Source organism: Oncorhynchus mykiss, chromosome 2 (genome assembly GCF_057628025.1).
Source record: "Oncorhynchus mykiss isolate SJ-2025 chromosome 2, ASM5762802v1, whole genome shotgun sequence".
Taxonomy (NCBI): Eukaryota; Metazoa; Chordata; class Actinopteri; order Salmoniformes; family Salmonidae; genus Oncorhynchus; species Oncorhynchus mykiss.
The window spans coordinates 69275473-69293866 of NC_143023.1; the positions used below are offsets into that span (position 1 = coordinate 69275473).

Here is an 18394-nt window from a genome sequence, read left to right on the forward strand (position 1 = left end):
CCATTGTCCTGTTGAAAAACAAATGATAGTCCCACTAAGTGTGCAAACCATATTGGATGGAGCATTGCTGCAGAATGCTGTGGTAACCATCCTGGTTAAGTGTGCCTTGAATTATAAATAAATCACAGACAGTGTCACCAGCAAAGCACCCCCACACCATTACACCTCCTCCTCCATGCTTCACTGTGGGAACCACACATGCAGAGATCATCTGTTCACCTACTCTGCGTCTCACAAAGACACGGCGGTTGGAATCAGAAATCTCAAATTTGGACTCATCAGACCAAAGGACAGATTTCCACTGGTCTAATGTCCATTGCTCGTGTTTCTTGCCCAAGCAAGTCTCTTCTTCTTATTGGTGTTCTTTAGTTGTGGTTTCTTTGCAGCAATTCAACAATGAAGGCCTGATTCACACAGTCTCCTCTGAACAGTTGATGTTGAGATGTGTCTGTTACTAGAACTCTGTGAAGCATTTATTTGGGCTGCAATTTCTGAGGCTCTAATGAACTTATGAACATATCCTCTGCAACAGAGATAATTCTGGGTCATCCTTTCCTGTGGCTGACCACATGAGAGCCAGTTTCATCATAGCGCTTGATGGTTTTTGCGACTGCACTTGAAGAAACTTTCAAAGTTCTTGAAATGTTCCGTATTGACTGACTTTCATGTCTTAAAGTAATGATGGACTGTTGTTTCTCTTTGGTTATTTTGAGCTGTTCTTGCCATAATATGGACTTGGTCTTTTACCAAATAGGGCTATCTTCTGTATACCACCCCTACCTTGACACAGCACAACTGATTGGCTCAAACGCATTAAGAAGGAAAGAAATTCCACAAATTAACTTTTAAGAAGGCACACCTGTTAATTGAAATGCATTCCAGGTAACTACCTCATAAAAGTGGTTGAGAGAATGCCAAGAGTGTGCAAAGCTGTCTTCAAGGCAAAGGGTGGCTACTTTGAAGAATCTCAAATCTCAAATATATTTTTGGTTACTACATAATTCCATTATTCAGACAGTGTAGAAAATAGTAAAAATAAAGAAAAAACGTTGAATTTTATTTATTTTATTTTATTTCACATTTATTTAACCGTGTAGGCTAGTTGAGAACAAGTTCTCATTTGCAACTGTGACCTGGACAAGATAATGCAAAGCAGTGTGACACAGACAACAACACAGAGTTACACATGGAGTAAACAATAAACAAGTCAATAACACAAACAAGTCAATGACACAGTAGAGAAAAGAAAGTCTATATACAGTGTGTGCAAAAGGCATGAGGAGGTAGGCAATAAATAGGCCATAGGAGCGAATAATTACAATTTAGCAGATTACCACTGGAGTGATATATGAGCAGATGATGATGTGCAAGTAGAGATACTGATGTGCAAAAGAGCAGTAAAGTAAATAAAATAAAAACAGTATGGGGATGAGGTAGGTAGATTGGGTGGGCTATTTACAGATGGACTATGTACAGCTGCAGTGATCGGTTAGCTGCTCAGATAGTTGATGTTTAAAGTTGGTGAGGGAAATTTAAGTCTCCAACTTCAGCGATTTTTGCAATTCGTTCCAGTCACTGGCAGCAGAGAACTGGAAGGAAAGGCGGCCAAATGTGTTGGCTTTGGGGATGATCAGTGAGATATACCTGCGGGAACGTGTGCTACGGGTGGGTGTTGTTATCGTGACCAGTGAACTGAGATAAGGCGGAGCTTTACCTAGCATAGACTTATAGATGACCTGGAGCCAGTGGGTCTGGCGACGAATATGTAGCGAGGGCCAGCCGACTAGAGCATACAGGTTGCAGTGGTGGGTGGTATAAGGTGATTTGGTAACAAAACGGATGGCACTGTGATAGACTGCATCCAGTTTGCTGAGTAGAGTGTTGGAAGCTTTTTTGTAGATTACATCGCCAAAGTCGAGGATCGGTAGGATAGTCAGTTTTACTAGGGTAAGTTTGGCGGCGTGAGTGAAGGAGGCTTTGTTGCGAAATAGAAAGCCGATTCTAGATTTGATTTTGGATTGGAGATGTTTAATATGAGTAGAGATACTGGTGTGCAAAAGAGCAGTAGAGTAAATAAAATAAAAACAGTATAGGGGTGAGGTAGGTAGATTGGGTGATTTGCAAATAAATGTATAACATTTTTACCATGCGTTTTTCTGGATTTTTTAAAATGTAATTTTGTCTCTCACTGTTCAAATAAACCTACCATTAAAATTATAGACTGATCATTTCTTTGTCAGTGGGCAAACGTACGAAATCAGCAGGGGATCAAATACCTTTTTCCCTCACTGTAGGTCTTCTTTATTCAAATAAAAAATCACATTTATTCCATTTTCCATGTGGTCTATATTAAAGGGAACTTCATTTAATATAATAGTCTTTTCAAATGCAATATTGGTGCACAATTTCAACTTAAAATATCAAAGAGACACAAAAGGTAATCTCCAGTTCTGTTTACCAACTCATGTGTTTACACACTTCAGAGTCTTGTGACTGAATGATGCAATACTTGTTCTGAGCACACATAGAACTGGCTAGACCAGAGACTAGCAACTTGTTGAGCACAGTAACTATTCATAGGACCATCAAATAATTTCCTTCCACAAGCTTCCCACAATAAGTTGGGTGAATTTTGGCCTATTCCTCCTGACAGAGCTGGTGTAACTGAGTCAGGTTTGTAGGCCTCCTTGCTCGCACACGGTTTTTCAGTTCTGCCCACAAATTTTCTATAGGATTGAGGTCAGGGCTTTGTGATGGCCACTCCAATACCTTGACTTTGTTGTCCTTAAGCCATTATGCCACAACTTTGGAAGTATGCTTGGGGTCATTGTCCATTTGGAAGACCCATTTGCGACCAAGCTTTAATTTCCTGACTGATGTCTTGAGATGTTGCTTCAATATATCCACATAATTGTCTTTCCTCATGATGCCATCTATTTTGTGAAGTCCCTCAGTCCCTCCTGCAGCAAAGCACCCCCACAACAGGATGCTGTCACCCTTGTGCTTCACGGTTGGGATGGTGTTCTTCGGCATGCAAGCATCCCCCTTTTCCTTCCAAACATAACAATGGTCATTATGGCCAAACAGTTCTATTTCATCAGACCAGAGGACATTTTTCCAAAAAGTACGATATTTGTCCCCATGTGCAGTTGCAAACCATAGTCTGTCTTTTTTATGGCGTGTTGGTAGCAGTGGCTTCTTCCTTGCTGAGTGGCCTTTCAGGATATGTCGATATAGGACTCGTTTTACTGTGGATATAGATACTTTTGTACCCGTTTCCTCCAGCATCTTCACAAGGTCTTTTGCTGTTGTTCTGGGATTGATTTGCACTTTTCGCACCAAAGTACGTTCATCTCTAGGAGACAGAACGCATCTCCTTCCTGAGCGGTATGACGGCTGCATGGTCCCATGGTGTTTATACTTGCATACTATTGTTTGTACAGATGAAGGTGGTACCGTCAGGTGTTTGGACTTTGCTCCCAAGGATGAACCAGACTTGTGGAGGTCTACAATCTTTTTTTTGAGGTCCTGGCTGATTTCTTTTGATTTTCCCACAATGTCAAGCAAAGAGGCACTGAGTTTGAAGGTAGGCCTTGAAATAGGTAGGCCTTGAAATACATCCACAGGTACATCTCCAATTGACTCAAATTATGTCAATTGGCCTATCAGAAGCTTCTAAAGCCATGACATAATTTCTGGAATTTTCCAAGCTGTTTAAAGGCACAGTTAACTTAGTGTATGTTAACTTCAGACCCACTGGAATTGTGACACAGTGAATTTTAAAGTGAGTTAATCTGTCTGTAAACAATTGTTGGAAAAATTACTTGTGTCAGATGTCCTAACCAACTTTCCCAAACTATAGTTTGTTAACAAGACATTTGTGGAGTGGTTGAAAATCGAGTTTTAATGACTCCAACCTAAGTGTATGTAAACTTCCGACTTCAACTGTACAATACCAGTCAAAAGTGTGCGCTATAGACAGTTTTAAAGTCAGTAATAAATTACTGTTATTGGTAAGAGTGATTCTTAAAAAGGCAGAAGACCAAGTACAACGATTGTTACAAATTTATTACGAAACATGTTAAATTCAACATTTCATATTTAAGTTTCCCCTTAACAAAACAAGCCATACAAGCTAAACCATAAAACAGAGAGAAAGAAACCTAAATTATTCAGTAAAATGTTAAAAGATAGGCCATTAAACACAGAAATACACAGTTCTTCATTGCGTAACCTGAACAAAACAAAGGTCAACCTGTATCAATAACTTAAAACAAATAATAAAATAAACAATTTATAAAAAATAACTAGGACAGTCTCTGGTGTTATTGCCAGCATTAATGCCAGCATTAAAGTGACGGGAGAAGCTCAGACAGGGGTACCAGCTAGCTGGGGCTCTGGGGAGTAGGCCTACACATGAAGGGAGAGACGAGAGGAGGGCCTGTTCTCCAGGGATTGTAATCACTTATGTTGGAAATCTAGGCTGGGACACCATCACTAGGTAGGGTATATCATAACTCCAGTGTTTTGGACATTCCTGACCTCATGCACACAGATCACACCATTTACAGATGTAGGATCTTAATTTGATCGCCCTGTTTCAGGATAACTTTCCTGCAATGCACAACATTTAAAACGTGTTGTGTATTTGAGATGTATTTCCCTTAAGAAACATTTATCAACCCTTACAAAAATGTCCATTCATTAAAATCCACATAGTAATTCACATTTCCTGTTGCTGCAGGATAATTTTCCTGCTGTAGCAAACTGGTTCAAATGATGATCCTACATCTGTAACAAACATTTAAATGAAATAAAGATTCACAAAATCGTGGAGTAAAAAATACCCAAGATTTCTATTTGTTTTTGGTTGCTGCTGGAGGTAGGCCAGTTAGTTTCTGAGTGTCCAACATGTTTTGTACACTGACACTTTAATCAGGTAATCTCTACACTGGAGTAGATATCAAACAAACCACTTGAAATAGAGCTCCCAGAATATTGTGAAATACTGTACACATTGTTTAAACATCACAAAGGTCTATGGAAGATAACGTAAACATGTTCGTTCCTGTTACCCACATTGGTATGCTACCTTGAGATGACTGACTGTGTAAATCTTTGATACACTAAAGCAACAAGGCCTTACACATTGTTTTTATGAGATGTAAATGAATGGCATCATTAGTGGGATGTGAAACATTATGCAAATATGTGTTATAGAAGTATTTGGGATAAAAACATAAGAACCTAACTCAAGGAAATACAATCCCATGCAGTATGAAATTAGAACTTGCTTTGATAGCAAAGTGTGACAACCCACTGCCTCTCCCTCTGTCCACCTAAACCCCATTATTTCTGACCTGCACAACAACATCTTACAACTTGCTGTCTAACGTTTGTCCCTTTACAAAACATAGGCTTCTTCCTCCACCTTTCCTCTTTCTTCAAATGAAAGCATATTAACTTTGAATAAAATACTGAGCTGATGCATTAGAAATGAATGGAAGAATACCACAGGTTCATCACTGCTGCTAGACTTGACCATAGAGCTCTCCTTTAATTTCATATGCAGTTTATTGAGCCCCAGACTGACTCTTGGTCTATTTCATCCCAATATTTCATGACTGGTTGAAACAGTGCTGGATTGCAATCAATGATTTATATAAACCCTGGATTGCTGATTCTATGTATTGGCCATTGAGAGCATTTGAAGCCACCAGTCAACCATATTGGCACTACCCAGTAGGAGCAGTCCTCCATAGATGTGTTAAAGGAGTCAATGGAATGCAGACGTTCCATATGCCAGATTGGCGCACAGTCAACAAATCTGATCTAACAAAGTGAGTATTCATCAAATCCGTCATTATATACGTATTGTAGCAGGTACACAATGTCATTTCTTAAATCCAATTTGGATATATTTGTCTGTAGAAGTTGACCCTTTTCAGGTTTAGAAGATGTGACTGCTATATGCTAACTCCTGTTCGTATAAGCTGGTGAGCATAGCTAGCATACAGAAATATAGCTAGCATACAGAACTATAGCTAGCATACAGAACTATAGCTAGCACACAGAACTATAGCTAGCATACAGAACTATAGTGAGCATACAGAACTATAGCTAGCATACAGAAATATAGCTAGCATACAGAACTATAGCTAGCATACAGAAATATAGCTAGCATATAGAACTATAGCTAGCATACAGAACTATAGCTAGCATACAGAACTATAGCTAGCATACAGAACTATAGCTAGCATACATAAATATAGCTAGCATACAGAACTATAGCTAGCATACAGAAATATAGCTAGCATACAGAAATATAGCTAGCATACAGAACTATAGCGAGCATACAGAACTATAGCGAGCATACATAAATATAGCTAGCATACATAAATATAGCTAGCATACAGAACTATAGCTAGCATACAGAAATATAGCTAGCATACAGAAATATAGCTAGCATACAGAACTATAGCTAGCATACATAAATATAGCTAGCATACAGAACTATAGCTAGAATACAGAACTATAGCTAGAATACAGAAATATAGCTAGCATACAGAAATATAGCTAGCATACAGAAATATAGCTAGCATACAGAACTATAGCTAGAATACAGAACTATAGCTAGAATACAGAAATATAGCTAGCATACAGAACTATAGCTAGCATACAGAAATATAGCTAGCATACAGAAATATAGCTAGCATACAGAAATATAGCTAGCATACAGAACTATAGCTAGCATACAGAAATATAGCTAGCATACAGAACTATAGCTAGCATACAGAAATCGTTGGTGGTAGTCAAATTCGTTTTTAACTGTAATGCAATTTATTGGTAAAGATGACATGAACATGTGTTGGGGTTGACATCCATAAAAGCGTTATACTGCGATTTTCACCTCAACATAGTGTGAAATACACATATAAACAATAGCCTAAATTTAGGCTCTTTTTCCCCCATGGCCCTTTCCCCCACACGTTTCCATGGCAATTCCATTGTTTTGGTCAAGTTCGATTGACCTCTTTACCGTATCTATAGGAATGAATGATTCTACAGTATTTGGGGGAAAAAAAATGTATGGTCAAAATTACATGTATTTGAGTATTTTTTTGTTGTAGTGGGGACAGTAACATTAGTAGACTTTAAAAAAAAGTTTTTAGAGATTATTCATTTAAAAAAAAATGTTTAACTCGCATATAATTTAAAAGTATGCGTTAATGTGTCTGTAATAGAATAAATGTGTCAAAAACAAATGTAGGCATTAATAAATGAATTTCTATACCTTCCTAAATCTTTTACAACGGAGAAGGAGTACCAAGATGGCTGCATGGTTGCTTCAATACAGCGCCCCGTGTTAGCCATTCAGGGTTTACACACATCATTTATTGCAATAGAGAGTCTTCAATCTCTTTAAAGATGTTGCTCTCTCTAATCCCCAGTACAGACAAATTCATGTGAATAAACTGTTAAAAGTGTATTCCTGTAAAGAGGAAGAAACACTGACAACAGCACAATAGTTTATGAAACTCAAAGATATTCAGATTACCTGAAACATACCAAACAAAACTGGAGGGTAAGTTAGTGAGATAATGTTGCTGTGTCCTTGCATAATTTTCAGGGAGATAGATCCCAGAGCTGGATCAAAATGTGCGACAAACCTCTGGAATGAAGCCGCAATGGATCAAAAAAAGAGAAAGTTACTGCTTAGACGTTACGAACTCTGATCTGGATGAAATGTGAAATAAAGAGAATAATAAAAAAAACTATGCAGAGGAGAAAGCCTCTTTGCCTCGACTTCCAAAGAGCGAGCTCAGAGACACTGACCTCATTGTGCGCTATGTGCTGCTAGAGTCATGTTCAAAGACTGTTAAAATATGCTGCTAACATGGAGGAGACAGGAAGACAGAAAGCGCTGAGGTTGATAGACCTTCCTCATCCGGCAAATCAACAGTCTCTTTGAAAAAGTAACTTTTCTTGAACACAACTTTACATATTCTACTGATATCCCTTACGATAGCATAAAGACATACAAATACAGTATTTATATATAGAGAAAAGAAATAAAAAAAGTAAACATCATGACTTTCACACAAAACATGAATAAAATAATAAAAAATACAATTTCATTAAAATAGTGCTATAATATGATAAATTATAGCTGTTAAGCAATCTTTTATAGTCCTTTATAAATACAAAATAAATAGGTGATTGATTGGTAACTATTTGTACTTGAAGGTGCTATCTGGAACATAAAAGGGTTATTTCGGCTGTCCCCATAGGATAACCCTTTTTTGAACCCTTTCTGGAACTATATAGAACCCTTTTGGTTCCAGGTAGAACCCTTCCCACAGAGGGTTCTACATGAAATCAAAAATGGTTCTTCTACCTGGAACCAAAAAAGGCCTATTTCCAAACTATAGTTGCTACATTCATTTTTGGACATATAAACTACTTGGCCAAAAGTATGTGGACACCCCTTCATATTAGTGGATGTGCAATCTTCATAGACAAACATTGGTAATAGAATGGCCTGTACTGAAGAGCTCAGTGACTTTCAACATGGAACTGTCATAGGATGCCAACTTCCCAACAACTGCAAGTGCTGTTATTGTGAAGTGGAAACTTCTAGGAGCAACAACGGCTCAGGCACGAAGTGGTAGGCCACACAAGCTCACAGAACGGGACCAGCGAGTGCTGAATCACACTTCACCATCTGGCAGTCCGAAGGACAAATCTGGGTTTGGTGGATGCCAGGAGAACGCTACCTTCCCAAATGAATAGTGCCAGGAATAATGGTCTGGGGCTGTTTTTCATGGTTCGGGCTAGGCCCCTTAGTTCCAGTGAAGGGAAACCTTAACACTACAGCGTACAATGACATTCTAGACGATTCTGTGCTTCCAACTTTGTGGCAACAGTTTGTGGAAGGCCCTTATCTGTTTCAGCATGATAATGCCCTAGTGCACAAAGCGAGGTCCATATAGAAATGGTTTGTTGAGATCGGTGTGGAAGAACTTGACTGGCCTGCACAGAGGCCTGACCTCAACCCCATCGAACACCTTTGGGATGAATTAGAATGCCGACTGCGAGCCAGGCCTAATCGCCCAATATCAGTGCCCGACCTCACTAATGCTTTTGTGGCTGAGTGGAAACGAAGTCCCCGCAGCAATGTTCCAACATCTAGTGGAAAGCCTTCCCAGAAGAGTGGAGATTGTTATAGCAGCAAAGGGGGGACCAACTCCATATTAATGCCCATGATGTTGGAATGAGATGTTTGATAAGAAGGTGTCCACATACTTTTTGTCATGTAGTGAAAATTAATGATACATACCCATTGATTCTTGAAGAATGTAATTTATAAATGCCTCATAAGCTTAGTTCAACTGTCTTGCCGCATCAGAACCCAAAATATAACCCACTGGGCACAGATGCCAATTCAAAGTCTATTCTACGTTGGTTCAACGTAATTTAATTGAATTATGTTGAAACAACATTGATTTAATCAGTGTGTGCCCAGTGGGAAGCTTGTTTTACTCCAATGTTTCGAAACAAAATAAATGTAAACAAAGACTATACAGCCTCAAAACATGGTTAAAACTATCATTTTGATATTATGGATAGTCAGTCCTTGCATCCATAGCTCTGTCTATGAATTTGAGAGTGGTTACATTTCTCTAGCCCCATCCCTCAGCTTTTTACCGAAACAGGGGCAGGGTGGATGCTTTGTTATTGCTTCAGCTTCTGATTGTAATTATCAATAGATTAGAATTCAGTGTGAAATACATTTATGCTCAGTGCTCCTCAGGTTGCTACCTGATTTGAAACTAACTTTATGGGAAACAATAAGGAAGATGGAAGATATTTGGAATTATTAGAAATGTAACAATTTAGGAAGAATATGTAATTATTTAATAACAAATGTGTTCCATTTAATCACCCAGTAATTTCCTATTTATAAAGCATTGTAAAAGAAAGTGCTGCCGAAATAGCTTGCATAGAGGGACAAAAGAAAACATAGGTAGGCAGGTGCTCCATGCATACAGAAGGCAATGTGGGTACTAAACTGAATGTATCAGATAGTGCAAACCCCCCCCCCGAAGACAAGGAGGTTTGGGTCGATCCTCTTACACCACACTTAAAAATGGACACCCACCTCACCCAGTCCCTTCTTAAAATTAAAAAGGGCCCCACCCCCACCCACCCCCAAATCCCTAGCAATGTGGACTTTGGTCTCTCCAGTTAACAGCTTGGTGACAGGGTGTGAGACTGGCCTAGTACGATGGACAGGTCACCCTGACCCCACCCCCCTGCGTCTCTCTGGCCTCTAGCGCATCTTGTGATCATCAGCGTTGTTGCCCATGTTGGTGCCAGGGCTGAGGTCCTGCTGTCGCCTGGGCTGTTGGCACAGGGAGAGAGAGATGGAGGGAGGGGCAGATTTAATATAGCACACAATATCATGAGTGTGTGTGTGTGTAATGTGTTGAGAATGGCCTTAGATGGGGCAAAAGTGAGTGCAGTATATGTCATACAGTATATTCAGCAGAGGGCACCAGAGAGCTTCCAGCTGAGGCTAAAAATGGATTTTCTTTTTTGGGCCGAATAGCAGACAGTCATTAGTCGTCGGGGAAGTCTTCAACATAACATGCTTTAAAAATAAAAAATGACTCGTCTGCCTGTCACAGATACATATGTTTATGTGTCTGCGTCTACATCTCTCCCAACATAGATATCTGTGAAACAGAAGGACAGACAGGCAGACAGACAGGCAGACAGAGGGAGAAAGCAGACGCTGGTCTCTCAGCTGAAATGGCATGTAGTCGTCATCCAAATGACTCACCATAATAGCTCCTTCTAACCCTGGTTCAGTCTACTACTTTAATCCTAAATGAGACACTGATGCTCATCCATTTTTCCACTTCAGAATCATAAATGTAAATAGAGTGTCTTCAAAACAATTAATAACCCTATAGTTAAATATAAATAATTTAAGAAGATTTTTATGAACTGGCCGATCAAAGTTTTACTCAGTAGTTGCAGAGTGATTTTGACAACAACAACACACATATGCATGGACACACACACAAACACACATACACACGAATGCTTCTGCCTTAGTTATCACTCATATTCACCCAGATTACAAACGGAAGGCGTCAGAGCTGTCCTTGAGTCAGTGAGCCAAATACACCAGTTACGGTTTGGTAATAGTTGAAGAAAAAACAATGTCTCAGGCCACACACCATGCAATGTGAACAGGACCAACCTCCAAGACAAGCAGAGTTAAGGAGTACTATAAAGAAACATCAGGAAGTATTCAACTTTTATATGTAATAATATACTGTGTGAAGTGCAGCAACTACTCTACAGACAAAATATGATTCTTTTGAGGAGAGTGCTGTCGTAGTTACAGGGGGAGTGGGGGTGGCTGGAGAGGAGAGGACAAGCACAGTGATCGATCATTGAGCCAGCCGGCAGAGCGCTAGCCTGTACCACAAGTCAATAGAGCTGAGATTAGGCAGGGCAGACAGGGATCCTAATAAAAATCAATACTAATGCTATATTAATACTTTTACTGGCAGCACATCATTCATCCTCTAACTCCACCAGCAGAATGGGGCCTAATGAACACTGGACCATTTCTTCTGCATCCATCTTATCTTCATCAATCACCTAGATGGCCATCACTGTCCTGTCCTGAATCGCTCTCACACGCACATGCGCACGCATGCACACACACAGGAAAAACATAAAACCTGGACAATATTCATTATACATATTCATTATACAGTGATCAGAACAAGTACAGGCCACACAGCAGAGGAATTAACCTTATATGCTGTACATAGACATACATTCTCAAGAGCTGACACTGACATCCCTGCTAGAGAAGAGCTGTGATTTCTGAACTAAATGACAGGTTTCTAAACCCTTAAGAGGCCTCCCAGCTACCACTGATGGCAGACTGTCATTGTGCTGTTGGCCTTGAGTTATAGTGGACTGAGTAGAAGTTCAGACCACAGAAATGCAACGGCGAATGTATCCAAGGGCCAGGCGCCCATATCACATAAAAACAGGGTCCTGATGTCCAAATGCAAATCTTTATCTAAAATAAAACCAACAATAGCATCTATCTCCTTCCCTGAGATGACAGCAGAGCAAGGGGATTCACTAATTAAAGAAATCGCTAAATGCTACAGTCCAATCAGAAAATTCTGGATCACAGCAGTTTATGAGACGACATACTGTAACTTGGAATTTTAAAAAAAACATTTAAATGTAATGAAAATGATTAGGGGGTTTCATGTTTCGACCACAGTCAGTATTTGAGAATGAAACACATGGAAAGTTTTCCGTTAGAATACAGTATATGTCATACGTTGACGACGTGCACACCTTCCACACACAGTTCTGTTTGAGACTATCTCCTCCAGGCTCGATGTCAGTAGAGAAAATAATTATATGTTATTTTTCTTTGACCAATACATAATATCTCCATAAAGAGCATTGCCTTATAGATTTTCAGAAGAAAAGAGACAATTCTTCCTGAGGGAGCTGGAAGGTATGTTTCTGAGGTAAGAAATACTAGATGTGAACATGAAAGCCCTGCTTCAGATCTCCCTCTCTCCCTCCCTCCCTCTCCCTCATCATGTGCTGCCAAGCTGTGGCAGATATGTCCCAGCAGGCCTTGCAGCGTACTCCTCCGGCAGCAGGGTGTGGGTGGGTGGTGTGTGTGTGGAGGTCTGTTCTCCATTAGGCACTGGGGGAAAGTGTGTGTGGGGGGTCTGTCTTCCAGTCTTCCAGCTTATACCCTGGTAGGATGTCCTGACCTGCACACGTCCCACTATCATAAAATGCATAAAAAAATCCATAAAGCATATTCATATGACTGACCCTGAGACAGTTTATGGGGTTGAGAGGGAAGGAACCCACATTATCACTAAGCATTCATTACACAGTGTGTTAACTCAACAGATACAGTTCATATGTAACTTTCTTTCTCTCTTTCTGTCATTCACTCATTCTCTCTCTCTCTCTGCACATGCAGGCACTAAAACAGACAGACTCAGATACTTCAAATTGTTCACATACATGCACATGCTCTCGTGTTGATTCACAAACACACTCACACAGACACCACACACACACACACACACACACAGGGTTTAGTGCATGACAGAGGGACATTGAAAAGCAAAGAAGACAGACCCTGGTCCTTGAATGCCATCAGTCCCAGATTTTTGATGCCACAGGGTCCTAAAAAAACACAATTTGGTTTTTATCTTAGAGGGGTTGCATTTAGGGTCTGTGTGTTCTAATCATGAATAAACTCTTCATGCACTAAACCTACATACCATAAAAATGCTTCAAGATGAAATACACACACACACACACACACACACACACACACACACACACACACACACACACACACACACACACACACACACACACACACACACACACACACACACACACACACACACACACACCCTCTCAGACAAACACACAATGAGTTCTTGATTGTGTTAATGGTAAATATAAAAAACTAAATGGGTTATTCACAAAATAAGAGTTTGCATGGTAACAAACACACAGGGGACACAACCAATCATCATATTCCAACAATACTTCTTAGCGTTAGCATTAATCATGTGACTAGGGGGGACATCACCACCCCATCCAGGCCTGTCAGTCAGTCCAGCCCATCTCACCTCCAGGTCCTCTCGGTGCGAGCGGTCTCTGTCCTCAAAGTCCCGGGTCCTCCTACGCGACTCCTCAAAGGATGCTAGCGCCAGGGCATCCTCATGCTGAACGCACACAGAGTGGGAGAGACACACAGAGACACACAGTTTGTTTGGACCGGTGAGTGGGTGTTTTATTTGTATATGGATAGGGGTAGGGGCGCAACCTGCTTAGTTGAGTTTAAGTTAAGTCATTCAAAAGTAGTTTGTCTAGAGGTGTATGTCAATGTGTGTATATACTGTAGCCAATTGTTCTATCTAGTTGTGTGTTTTGTGTTGGTGTGGTTGGAGACCAGGGGGTGTAATGTAATGGTATGATACAGTACCTGTGCTCTCTCCTCATCGAACTCCAGACAGCCCATCCCATCCAAGCGCTGCAGGTCTATGCAGCCCTTCCAGGTCACACACACTCCATTCAGGATCATAGGGGCCTTCAGGTACACCTGCAGACAGACCACACAGACACAATAATGCTCTGGCTCAAACATAGAGGAAAACATACACTTCCGAATGAATGCACAGACCTTGATACATTACTCAACCACAGTCATTGTGGCTCACTTTCAACCACTCAGATAAAAGTAGTAAGGTTTTCTCAAATACAGGGTCACCCAGTTCATTATCAGATGTCTGTCCTCTCCCACTCCATCTAAGGCCCAGTGGAGAGATTAGAGGGATGCGGATTGGAAGGCGAAATGGGACAGTGGTTTGCCCCCCCCACATACATACACTAACATTTTCACTTTCTCTCTCTTCCCATCTCACCTCAGGCCCAGCCAAGGCACAGAGTAGCACACTGAGAGGTTTGCTTCCTGCCATGTTGCTGTTTATTTATAAAGGCTGCTGTAGGATGGAGAAATAAAAAACCAAAGCTCTCCTATGACAGATCAGAACATCCTGACTTTATTTATACAAATTAGTGCGTGCGTATACATTAATACATTAATTAAGTATGTGAATATCCATAATAGGAGGAAGAGAGAGAGAGAGAGATAGAGGGAGGGAGAGAGACGTAGAGAGGGAAACAGAGAGGGAGGGAGAGAGGGGGAGAGAGAGAAAGTGACAGAGAAATAGGGAGAGAGAGGGATTTGGGAAAGGGGGTGTATATGTATAGGACTCCTTACCAGAGAGTGGGAAAGAGTAACACAGTTTTTACCAACAAGGAATTTGGCAGGAGAAGTCCCAACCGCCTTCATTTTCAATGAGGGCATGCAGAGAAATGTGCAAGGGATTGTGGGAAGGTGAACGGCGAGATCCCTGCTAGCGGAGTGGTAGAAAAAGTTGAGCTCTGCTCTACTTTATGCAAATTGCAAGCGGAGCGAAGCGTTGTCAAGACGAGGTGCCACTTCTGGTCAAAACCCACTGTGAGGGGGTTAAGTACATGACTGTCTGTTTGGCTTAGGGCCATAGAAATATCACATCCCTGAGACTCTGGAATTCAGTCCCAGACAAAAGCGTGCAGTCTGTCAGTCTGTGGGGTGATGTTTATTTCTGTAGCTGGGAGTATAGGGCAGGAGGAAGAGAGGGGAGGTGGCTTTGGCTATAAACACGTATAACCTCTTTCAGACATACTCACACACACGCAAACCTAATCACTCTGAAACACAAACACCAATCCTAGCCATAAACACGAACCACTTATTTATTTCACAGAATAGCCAAGTTCACAGTGTCAGGAGAGTCTAGCACCTAGAACCATAGCCTCTGTCCTCTCCGCTTCTATTCTTCCAACTCTTTGTCATCGCACCACTCCCACATCAATCCCGACTCTCCACCCAAACGATAATTCTTCCTCGCTGGCAACTTACTCTCTTCCTTCATCACCATCTTCTCCATCTGTACTCCCTCCTCTCTCTATCAGGTCCACACCTCACACATCAGGCTCTTTACTGGGGTTCCTTTAGGGCTGGGCGATGTGGCAAAAATATTATATCATGGTATTTTTCACATTTTTGATGGTATGATGGTATTTTATGTTTGTTTTTTTAATAATAAAAATTCTAAATTTGCTTTAAGAGTAGTGTGTGACCTTAGGGTGGCAAAACATATTCTAAGTGATTTCAATGGGTCCTTCTACATTCTGATTGTTTTATACTGTTCAATTCAACTTCAACCTAAAATTATTTCCTGCATTTCCATCAATTTCTGCATTTCCTGCACTCATATGAGATAATTTCCACACTGCCACGATATGGGCAAAAATACTAGGCCTTATTTTTAACCAAATGTTGCAATTGCGTTTTAATCAAAACCCTTGAGTGAACTTTTGGAATCATGGAATTAGAATGTTTATTATAATTATATAGTTAGAATATAAATAATAGTGGGCACTTTGAATACAGTGTTGTTTGACATGACAACAAATGAAGATGCCATGGATGAGTTATTGTGACAGGGTAGGAACCAAATTAATGTGCAGTGTTTCCTAGGAGACGCTATAATCTTTGACAACATTACATCTTTATTCAAATAGCCAACATATTCGTGCTTAGTTTATTCCTCTTTGATTTAGAAGATACTGCTGCACAAACAACATGCTGATTTAAGCCTATGTTTACTCTGACTCAGTACTTGTATTAGCTAGTTAGCTAGCGATTAGCATTAGTGGCTAACACGATGTAGCTTAACTTGCTAAGAAAATACAAACTAGCTTTTTGCAGATGTAAGAAACACAAACTAATAATTGTAATTATAGAACGCTTGTGGATGTATATTGATCAAAGTGACAACTGCATCATTGTCATCAACATTCTTGCATGTGCTGCATTGACCATGCAGACTGTATGAAAGTGTCTCTTGGGCCACCAACAACAAATGCGCTCCTTAAGTGACAGGAGCCGGGGCTAGGTCTCAAGTAGCGGAGTAAACTATAAAAATGGACGTTACACACGGCGTATTACATTTAACAAACACAACATTAAAATACCGTTATAGAAGGTAAAGTAAAAACAAAAACCGGTCTGTGCATAAATACCGGTATATAGTAAAATACGGTATACCGCCCAGCCCTAGGTTTCATTACAAAAAGTGTTCACATTTTCCACTGAACACAAGGGATATAGAGACAACTAAGCCCATTCCAACCTTCTCTGAAAGCAATGAATCCATTTACACAGGGTGGTACTTTAATTTGTCAGAGGCAAAGTTAAATCTTTAACTATCAACTGAATAGATCTAGTACACAAGCTGCAACTAATACACACTACACTACTCTACACTTCAACACAGTGTTTGACAAAGACACATAGGCTACAAGTATAACAAATAATGCATGAACAAGAATGAATGTGAAAACTGCACCACAGCACATGCACATGGTTATGCGTGATATAACATTTCCAAGGACTTAAATATGCACCATAAGTGGTTCTGAGAATCCATATACCATGGGGCAGTGAGTTTAAAATAAACAGAAGATGAATGTCTGCATACATACAGTATATTTTTATCATTTTGGACCTCTCCACCTTTTTTTGCCCTCCATCGGCCAACTTAAACAGAGCTTCCCCCAACCAATACAGTCCTTTTAGCCATCAATAACACATTTAAACAGTTTGTCTCAGGTCCTTCCAGAAGGAAAATTCATGACTCTATCAGGCTAAACACACAGTTTATATTGGGGGGATGCCAACAATGCAGACATACGAGAAAAGCAGCTCCACTCACCCCCAGGTTATTTTGAGGCGGTAATACAGTATATACTATGTACAGTGCATTTGGAAAGTATTCAGACCGCTTCACTTTTTCCACATTTTATTACATTACAGACTTATTCTAAAATGAATTAAATAAAAAAAATACTTGTCAATCTACACAAAATACCCCATAATTACAAAGAGAAAACAGTTTTTTAGAATATTTTGCACATTTATTACAAATAAAAATCAGAAATACCTTATTTACATAAGTATTCAGACCCTTTGCTATAAGACTCGAAATTGAGCTCAGGTGCATCCTGTTTCCATTGGTCATCCTTGAGATGTTTCTACAACTTGCTTGGAGTCCATTTGTGGTAAATTCAATTGATTGGACGTGATTTGGAAAGGCACACACCTGTCTATATAAGGTCCCACAGTTGACAGTGCATGTCAGAGCAAAAACCAAGCCATGAGGTTGAAGGAATTGTCCGTAGAGCTCCGAGACAGGATTGTGTCGGGGCACAGATCTGGGGAAGGGTACCAAAAAATATCTTCAGCATTGAAGGTCCCCAAGAACACGGTGGCCTTCATCATTCTTAAATGGAAGAAGTTTGGAATCACCAAGACTTTTCCAAGAGCTGGCCACCCGGCCAAACTAAGCAATAAGGGGAGAAGGGCCTTGGTCAGGGAGATGACCAAGAACCCGATGGTCACTCTGAGAGAGCTCCAGAGTTCCAGAGTGCCAGACGGAATCCACTTCTCAGTTAAAGGCACATGACAGCTTGCTTGGAGTTTGCCAAAAGGCATCTACAGGACTCTGACCATGAGAAACAAGATTCTCTGGTCTGTTGAAACCAAGATTGAACTCTTTGTCCTGAATGCCAAGCGTCACGTCTGGAGGAAACCTGGCACCATCCCTACGGTGAAGCATGGTGGTGGCAGCATCATGCTGTGGGGATATGTTTCAGCGGCAGGGACTGGGAGACCAGTCAGGATTGAGGGAAA

General features: G+C 40.5%; 1 protein-coding gene across 2 annotated transcripts in view; it reads right to left on the reverse strand.

Annotated features, from left to right (window-relative positions):
• Positions 1–4049: 4049 nt before the first annotated feature.
• LOC110494854 (core-binding factor subunit beta) overlaps positions 4050–18394 on the reverse strand; it is a 49100-nt gene continuing 34755 nt past the window's right edge. Inside the window, exons 4-7 of one of the 2 annotated variants that reach the window (XM_021570198.3) lie at positions 14078–14194; positions 13722–13817; positions 13216–13263; positions 4050–10405 (exon numbers count right to left, since the gene is read on the reverse strand). In XM_021570198.3, the coding sequence (XP_021425873.1) occupies positions 13234–13263; positions 13722–13817; positions 14078–14194 (243 nt within the window). In that variant the 3' untranslated portion in view covers positions 4050–10405; positions 13216–13233. The remainder of the gene's footprint in view (positions 10406–13215; positions 13264–13721; positions 13818–14077; positions 14195–18394) is intronic. The other variant, XM_021570186.3, reaches the window with a different exon arrangement.